We start from the raw sequence: 9,773 nt of genomic DNA, 5'->3' as shown, positions 1-9,773 counted from the left end.
GAGCACTTGGATGTGTGACGTTGAAGCGCTATGCAGCACGAACCCCACTGATGACTCTGCAATGCTATCTTGTCACTTAGTATGGATGCATGAAAAGACCAGTTGTAAGATATAACCCATTTTGCAAAGGATTCTAACATTTTTCCTTTTATAGTAAACAGGCTCTGATAGAAATTTTCTATAGCTTTATTCAAATCTAAAGGCTTTACTAATCCTCCTTGAGTAATTATTCTGCAACAATTCCCTAACAATCACAAACTTTCATAAGGAGCTAGAATTACAAAGAGAATTCATATGAGAAGACACTTATGTCTTCCAAACAGAACCTCTACTTTCAAAGAGATGAATTACTATATGTAGATATATAGGTAGTAAAAGTTGTACTATAATTCTTTTGACAACTCCACATCTAGAGCTATTCTTCTACTAGGACTACCACCTAAAACAAAACTGCTTTCCTTTATTCTTCTATAACAAGAAGGAGAACAGACATAAAACATAACTGGAAGCTGTGATGCTCCAAAAATATCACAGGATCGGATGACACGAAAACCTTCACCAAACTTCGGACCGTGACACCATTCACACCTGGATGTGCTGAAATGGAGGAAACAGCAAGTCAATATTTAATAAATTTTTACTAAAGACTCTGTGCTATGCAAGACTCCAAATAGTATAAAATACGGCCCTTATCTTCATTTTACTTACCAGCTAGATGAGTGCTACCCATTAAGTGAAAGACTAAACGCTGAAAGAGCTAAACAATAAAGCAGATATATGTATAATACAATCCTAGCTTTTTAAAACAAAAAGTATATATGCATAACAAGAAAAAACTCTAATGATAGATCCCAAATTGAAAATAGTTATTATTCTTGGGAAATGTGATCACAGGGGTTTTATGTTTCTTTATAATGTGTTTCTTTATTTTCTAAATTTTATAATAAACATGTTATTTTTTATGATACAAAAAAATATATCATTAAAAAATAAAGGTACTATAATAACCTAGTATGGAATTAGAGTCCATAATGTATTTTTAAATGGTTAGAAATCAGTTAAAAAATATTAATCCATCAGTACATTAACATTAGTACAGGAATAGACTATTCACAGAAGAAGAAAAAATGAATGTCAAGAGAACATAGGTAAAGCTTTTCGATCTCCCTAGTAATCGGGGAATACAAAACAAAATAGCAAAGAAATACCATTTTACAATCATCAGATTATAAGAATATGTTTAAGTATTTAAACAAACTGTAAAACCACTGGAAGAAAACATAGTGGAAATGCTTCAGGACATGGACCTAGGCAAAGATTTTATGGCTAAGACTTGAAAAGCATAAGCAACAAAAATAAAAATAGACAAATGGGACTAATCTCGAATTAAAAACCTTCTGCACTGCAAAGGAAAAATCAACAGAAGCAACAACCTACAGAATGGGAGTAAATATTTGCAAAGTATTCGTCTGACAAGGCACTAATGAATATATGAGGAACTTAATTCAACAGCGAAAAAAAAATCTGATTTTAAAATGACAAAAGAATAGATATTTTCAAAAGAAGATGTATAAATTGGCCAATAAGTATATGAAAAAATGCTCAACATCACTAATATTTAGGGTAATGCAAATCAAAACCATAATAAGATATCTTACCCTGGTGAGAATGGCTATTATAAAAAAGATAAAAAGTAAAAAATGCTGGTAAAGACGCAGAAAAGAAGCAACTCTTACACACTTTCAGTGGTAAATGTAAATTAGTACAGCCATCATAATGGAGGATGGCGGTTTCTCAAAAAAACTAAAAACAAATCTATCATACTATCCAGCAATCTTATTACTGGGTATTTATCCAAAGCAAAGGAGATCAGTATATTGAAGGGACATCTGCAACCCCGTATTTATTGCAGCACTATTCACAATCGCCAAGATATGGAGTTGACCTAAATGTTTATCAACAGATGAATGGATAAAGAAAATGTGGTATATACACACAATGGAATACTATTCAGCTATAAAAAGAATAAAATCTTGTCATTTGTGGCAACAGGGATGATCCTAGAGGACACTATGTTAAGTGAAGTAAGTCAGGCACAGAAAGGCACTCATATGTGGAAACTAAAAACAAACTGAGCTCATGGAAGTAGAGAGTAGAATTGTGGTTATTAGAGGCTGGGAAGGGTAAGAGGAAGAGGAGGATAGGAGAGGTTAAAAATGGAAAAAAAATCACAGGTAGATAGGAGTTTTAGTGTTCTATAGCACTGTAGGTGAATATAGTTAACAATAATTTATTGTGTATTTTCAAAAAGCTAGAAGATTTTAAATGTTCACAACACAAAGAAATGGTAAATAAGGTGATGGATATACTAAGCTGATTTTATCACTACATACTATATACATGTATTGAAATATCACTCTGTGTGTTATAAATATGTGTAATTATGTGAGAACTAAAAATAAAAGAAAAAAATACAAACAAAAATTTCTGTCATTCTCATGGTCAAGGAAGTCAAGGTAAAATTCTGTGGAACATGAGTCTTCTGACCCCATTCTCAATGGAAGTGGATTCTCTGTCTGAGGTGATACACTGTCGGTAGAGAGACAGGGAGAGGCAGACAGCAATGATAAGTTGTACAGGACAGAAAAGACATACATAGCTGCTAATTGACAGGGCAGCCATTGGAGTGACAGCAGTAGCTGAGCATAGAGTGACTTTAGTGCAAGCCTACAGCTGAGCTGCAATCCAAAGAACTCAGCAAAAGTAGGACAGTACCGAAATTTTCAGTAGCTAGAAATTCAGGATTAAAGCCAAGGGTAGACATTGGAGGATGACCGTGGTTGGGTGACAAATCCCTCCCTCACTGTTCTTATGTTTACTAATATCACAGTCATCTTTGATGAGATTGAACCCTTAGTCATTTTTCATCCTCCCTTTCTCACTCGGCTCACATACCTAGGTATGTTAATTTTACCTCCATAATTTGTCTTGCATTTCCTGCCTGTTCATACCCATGCTTATTACTTTGGATCAATCCCTCCTTACCTGTTAATGGACATGAGTGTTTTAACTGACCTCCACCCAGCCTTCCCCTGCACTAGTCTATCTGTGACATACTGCCAGGTCTATTTGTACTATTTGGACTCAGTGACTCTCAAGGCCTGAAGAAAAAACTTCCAATGCATTCAGTGATCTCCAGTGGACAGCTAGCTAACTCTGTTTATTTCTTTTTAGCTCACTTCTCGGTACTTTCTTTTTTTTTTTTTGAGACAGAGTCTTGCTCTGTCACCCAGGCTGGAGTCCAGTGGCATGATCTCAGCTCACTGCAACCTGCCTCCTGGGTTCAAGTGATTCTCCTGTCTCAGCCTTCCAAGTAGCTGGGATTACAGGCATGTGCCACCACGCCCAGCTAACTTTTGTGATTTTAGTAGAGACAGGGTTTTGCCATGTTGGCCAGGCTGTTCTTGAACTCCTGACCTCAGGTGATCAGCCTGCCTCCACCTCCCAAAGTGTTGGGATTACAGGCGTGAGCCACCATGCCCAGCCACCGCTACTCTTTTTTTTTTTTTAGGCGGATTCTCACTCTGTTGCCCAGGCTGGAGTGCAGTGGCACAATCTTGGGTCACTGCAACCTCAGCCTCCTGGGTTCAAGTGATTCTCCTGCCTCAGCCTCCCGAGTAGCTGGGACTACAGGCGCCCACCACTACACCCCGCTAATTTTTTGTATTTTTAGTAGAGATGGGGTTTCACCACATTAGCCAGGATGGTCTCAATCTCCTGACCTCATGATCTGCCACCTCAGCCTCCCAAAGTGCTGGAATTACAGGAGTGAGCCACCACGCCTGCTCCACTACTCTTTATGGATGTTTTGTTCTGGCTGAATATTTATTTTTCTCTTTGTACACATCCCTCTTTTCCCATTTTGTTTCCTCTTTCTGGAACGTCCCTTGAACACAAGACATAGTTCCAAATTTTACTGGTCCTTCAAGACCCTTCTCAAATACTATTTCATCCCTAAATCTTTCCCCTATGTCCCCAACTATTTGTTATCAGCTCCTCCTCCAGCTGCTTTTATTTATAATTCACTTGTGTCAGTTTTTATTTACATGAAAATGAGTCCTTGTAAAATTTCCAAACAATAAGGAAATATATAGAGAAAAACACAGAGATTCCTGCTTATTCCTCTCTTCAATCACTGGAACTCCTCTCCCTAGAATAACTAAAGCTCTTCGCTTGGGTTGTCCCCTCCAGCTCCTAGATACGTAACTGTTTCTTACAAAAATGGAATCTTTCTCACATGTTTGCATCCTCACTGTGTATGTACGTGTCTGTGGGAACAATTTGCTTTTTTTATTTAATAAAATGTCTTGGACAACTTTCCATGTCAAAACATTTTGTTTTACTTCATTCTTATTAATAGCATCATAATGTTTTATAGTATGAATATGCCATAAGTTATTTTACCACTCTCTGATGCAGATTTAGGCTGCAGTTATAATCCCTATATCTAACTTTGTGTTTACATGTAACTATTTCTATAAGACAGATTCCTGAGATTTAAGATGCTATTTTAACGTCTAAGAAACTGTCAAATTGCCTTCCAAGAAGCTTTCACCAATTTATAGTACCAACAATGATACATGATGATAGTCATATTTTTGGGCATCCAAAGCTAGCACAATATCAGTATTTTAAATTTTGATAAAATAGGTAGGTTAAAAAAAGATTGTTGCTATTTTACATTGCAGTTTCTTGATTACTAGTGATATTTCACATTCTTCATGTTTATCACCTATCTGTATATTGTCATCCATGAATTTCATATTCCTATCTCTTATCTACTTGTCTATGGTTTATATCTTTTCTTATTGATTTATGGAAGACATACAGTAGTGTCCTCTTATCGAAGGTGTTGCTTTCCACAGTTTCAGTTATCAACTGTAGTCCAAAAGTAATTAATGAAAAATCCCGTAAATAAGCAATTTGTAAGTTTTAAACTGCCCACCTGGGACAGGAATTACCTCTTTGTCCAATGTATCCACATTGTAGACGCTACCCATTGTTGCCCTCTGAGTTATCAAATCAACTGTTGTGGTATTGCAGTACTTGTTTAGGTAACCCTTATTTTACTTAATATTGCCCCAAAGTGCAACAGTAGTGATACTGGCATACTGTTATAATTGTCTTATTTTATTATTAGTTATTATTATTTTATTAGTTATTAGTTATTGTTAGTTATTATTAGTTATCTCTTACTGTGCCTAATTTATAAACTTTTTTCTGTATAAATGTGTATTTTATTTAAAAACAGGCATATTGAAATGTATTTATGTGTTACAGCCCTTACAGAAAAATGACAAGTTTTATAGTCCTTTTATTTGAAATTCAGTGTAGACTGATCTTAAACTATTAAATTCATAGTTGTTGGAGTTTTTTTTTTTTTTTTTTTTAGTTTAAATGATGTGAAAGCATTTGTTCCTTTCAAAGGCTTCTATGCCTTTGAATGACATATTCTCAGTAACTTATTTGCTGGTAACTAGAGTATGTGAGACTGAGTGACTACAATATGCATATTTCAAGAATTAGCTTCCACTGCATTATAATACATTTCCTAGGAAAGCTTTTGTATTTTTCATAGCCTTTTCACATATCCCTCATTTAAGCAGTCACAGTGTTGCAGTTTTACTTTGTTTCAGAGAGGAAGGCCATCTTGTTGGCATAAGGAGGGCAGAAGATATAATCTGCACTCCAGCCTCTTCCCTACAACCTAAAACGGAGAGGAGTTGAGGCAGATGGGCTGGGACTAGACTTTTTGGTAGTCACATTATAGCAGATTGGGTAAGAAAGGTGGGTTAGGTTTTTTTAAATTTCAAACTAATAGGACAATGAGGCAAAAGCAATAACCATACCATAATGTTCAAACACAAGTAGGTTAAAATGTAGTACAGTTATCCCTTGGTTTACATGGGGGATTGGTTCCAGGACCTTCCACATATACGCAAATCCACACATAACTCAAGTCCTGCAGTCAGCCCTTTGGAAACTGAGTATATGAAAAGTCAGCCTGCTCTATAAGTGGGTTTTGTGTTTGGTTAACAATATATTTTTGATTCGTTTATGGTACCCTCTAACAGTTTAAACCCATGTTGTTCAAGGGTCAAATGTATTTACTTCTGGATTATGGGATAATGAGTAAATTATTTTTACTTAGCTACTTAAAACTGTTCTATATTTTCTAAGTTTTCTTCAAAGAGCTTTGTTTGTTTGTTTTTAATCAGAAAAACATTCCTCGCATTCCAGTTGTTAGAAAGATGCAAGAGAACAGGGTAAGTACATGGGCAGGCCAGATCTGGCAGGCCGAAGACAAATGGGAACCAAGGCTCATTATGCAAGCCAGAGAGGGGAAACGAAGGTAAGTGAAGTACCAGGCCTCCTCTGCCTATGGCTGTGAAGTATGCTTCACATATACTGGTTCTTCTCCTTTCGTGCACTGATGGTTTAGGCCAGGTAACAAGAATACCACTTGGCTTTTTGCTCCATGTCAGTCCCTATGACATTGCTGTTGTGGCATTAATGCATTTCACCATGACTTCTTCATACTGTTTTTGTGTCAGTAACCCTTCCGTTATGTTTTTACTTTCTTCAAATTTGGGTAACAATTGCAGTGTAGCCTTCAGTGGATGGCTTTTCTTGAAGAATAGATGGCTTATGGAGAATGTTTTTCATTCACTTCCATTGAACATCCTCTAACACAACTAGATACGGTATATTCTTCGCCAACTGAGCAGTAAATCCTACAGAGAGGTGCAAGTTCTGTTAGAAACTGTGCCCCCCGCTTAAATTTCCCAGAGACCTTGTTCTGAAGTCGGCTACAGTTGGTACTGATCTGACAGGGAATGCCTTTGTTTTCCCACTTTGAAGAACTGGATGAGATTTTGCCAATGTGATGACACATATTCGGTTAGAGTGCTGTGGTATACAGTGGTCCTCACAAGATCTTCCTTTGACATCTGCTTTGTACCAGCAAGTGAAGTATTGATCCACGAACAAAGGCACCACCGGCTCTGCGGTTTTGCGCTCCGTAGCCATGGTGACCTCAGGCGCCACCACCCTTATAAATTAAACTTTATCACAGATATGCATGTATAGAAAAACACAATGTATATAAGGTTCAGTGCTACCCATGGTTTCGGGCACCCACTGGAGGTCTTGGAATGCCTCTCCCAAGGATAAGGGACGACTACTATATATATATATATATATATATATATATATATATATATATATATATATATATATATAATTCAACTATTTTAAGCACTGCAATATCTTCTTCCAGTTAATGGCTTGTCCTTTAATTTCATTGATAGTATCTTATATTTATGTAAGTATTACACTTTTGTCAAATTTATAAAACTTTGCTTTACTGTTTACATTTTTTGCATTGCAGTTAAGATATGTCTGCCTACCACGAAGTCATACAGAGAGGCTTCTACACTTCCTTGTAAAAGCTTTAAAGTTTTGCTTTTCATATTTAAATCTTTAATCAAAATGGAAATGATTTTTTTGTGTGTCTGATGGTGACATATATATAGCAGGAATCTGATTTTATTGTTTTTTCCTTGTGAATGACTAAATGTCTCAGCATCATTTTATTCCAGTCTTTCTTTCACTACTGATCCACAGTGCTATTCTGTCAAAATGTCAAGTTTTCCCACATGCATGAGAACAAAATAACTGGACTATGTTTTCTCTTCCATTGGTTGATTTGCCTTTCCCTGCACTTAATACCAACATTTATTACCTTCTCTAACTTTGTAGTAAGTCTTGATGTCTGGTGGGCAAGGCTTTTATGTTAGGCTTTTTTTTTTCAGGTTTATTTTGGCTATTTCAGATCCTCTCCTTTTCCATATACAATTTAGAATCAGCTTATTAAGTTTCTGAGAAAATTCTATTGGCATCTTCACCAGAATCGCATTGAATTTATAGTTCTATTTGGGGATAACATGTTTTTAGTACTGAGTCTTATTATCCCTAAATATCTGTAACTCTTCCATTTATTTCAGCCTTCTTTACTATTTTATAAATCTTTAGCTTTTTTCCATAAATGTTTTGCACATTTTTCACTTAATATATTCCTACACTAGGTTTATTTCTTCCTATCATAAAAAGTATCTTTTAAAAATTATATTTCTAACTGTTTGATGTCTGGTTTTAGTTATACTTTTTAAACCCCATATCATAGACATTGTTATTAGTATTTCGTAGAGATCATGTTTGTTTACCTACATATTTTCCAACTGCTTTTCTCACCATTCCTTCTTGCCTCTCAGAACTTGCTTCTGGAATCATTTTTCTTTTTTTGATGTATATCCTTTGCAACTTCCTTTGGTGAAAATTTATTGGGAGTAAATTCTGTTTTGGTTTATCTGAAAATACCATGTTTTCTCTTGTTCTTGAAAGCTTTGCTGGGCAAAATAATATTTTTTTTCAGTCACTGGTCCACTGTTGCTGGCAGTTGATTTGTTGTTTTTTGTAAGTGATTTTCTTTTTCCTGGCTGATTTTAGGTTCTTATCTTTGTCTTTGGGGTTCTTCAGTTTTACCACAAGGTATTTTACTTAGCTTTTATAGCGCTCCCGATGATGTCTGCAAATTCACATCTTTTATTACTTCTAAGAATCTGAAGCCATTATCTCATTGAATAATGACTCCCACCATTCTCTCTGTTCTCACTTTCTGAGTCTCCAAGTGTATGTTAAATCTTGTCCTTTTTTCTCCAATCTCTTTACCTCCTGTCTACATATCTACTATAATTTCTTCAGATCTCTCTTCAGGTGTGTGTAATCTGCTATTTAACTCATGCATTGAGTTAATGTTAACTATTATATTTTTAGTTTCTAGAATTTCATTTTACTTAACATTTCTTTCTCATATTTTCCTGGTCATAGTTGCAATACTAATATCGTAGGTCCTTGGAAATTAGTATCTGTTTGTTTTGCTTTTTTCCTGGTGGCTCGTTTCCTCATATATTTAGAAATTTCTTCAAGCTGTGAGCTAATATTCATTTGAATGTAATTTTCTGGAACCTTTACAGTCTAAATCAAGGATGTTTCTCTCAAAAACTTTTTTTCTGCTGGGAGAGTTAGTTCGCTGCTCTGGGACCATTTAGCCTCTTTTGGGGTCCACATTTAATTCAGGAATCTCAAGTTCAGCTTCCCAAGTACCTTGTGGTGAATCCAAATTTCATGATCTCATATCTGTTTACCACACGCTAGTTAGGTTATAATTCTTCAAAAAAATTACTGCCTTTGTGATTTTTCTTACTTTCTCATGTGCATTCATGAATATTGACATCTTAATACATTAAAATCAAAAACTTCTGGTTCCTTTTTCACTGGTAGATTTTTAACCACTGTTCAATTTCTCCAATAGTTACTAGGCTGTTTAGGTTTTCTGCCTTTTATTGAGTCAATGTTTATAATTTATATATTCCTGGGAAGCCATTTTACTTAGGCATATAGCAAATATTTGTTAAATTAATAACCTAAGCACTGATGGTAAATAATTCAATATAAATGGTCTTCTACCATCTGAAGAAAATAAGCGACAAGCCTAAGTGGACTGTAAGGATGTGGGAGTTTAAGTACCCTGGTCTTGAGATTAGGCAATGGTTCCAACACTGGTCATTGATACCCTGAGGGAGGTTACTACATGCATGCCTGCTCTATTCCTGGTCTCCATGACAATCCCAATGGAGTGAAACACCACCCAG

General features: G+C 35.7%; 1 protein-coding gene and 1 pseudogene across 2 annotated transcripts in view; both read right to left on the bottom strand.

The window, feature by feature from the left end:
- Positions 1-381: 381 nt before the first annotated feature.
- The window catches only part of LRRC63 (leucine rich repeat containing 63), a 67,644-nt gene continuing 58,252 nt past the window's right edge, over positions 382-9,773 (bottom strand). For both annotated transcript variants that reach the window (XM_055244413.2, XM_055244412.2), the window contains one exon: positions 382-597. In XM_055244413.2, the coding sequence (XP_055100388.2) occupies positions 384-597 (214 nt within the window). In that variant the 3' untranslated portion in view covers positions 382-383. The remainder of the gene's footprint in view (positions 598-9,773) is intronic.
- On the bottom strand, positions 6,549-7,089 carry LOC129463695 (protein Abitram-like; annotated as a pseudogene).

This window comes from Symphalangus syndactylus, chromosome 15 (genome assembly GCF_028878055.3).
Source record: "Symphalangus syndactylus isolate Jambi chromosome 15, NHGRI_mSymSyn1-v2.1_pri, whole genome shotgun sequence".
NCBI lineage: Eukaryota > Metazoa > Chordata > Mammalia > Primates > Hylobatidae > Symphalangus > Symphalangus syndactylus.
The sequence above is the reverse complement of the archived record's forward strand: the minus strand, read 5'-3'. Positions and strand labels throughout refer to the sequence as shown.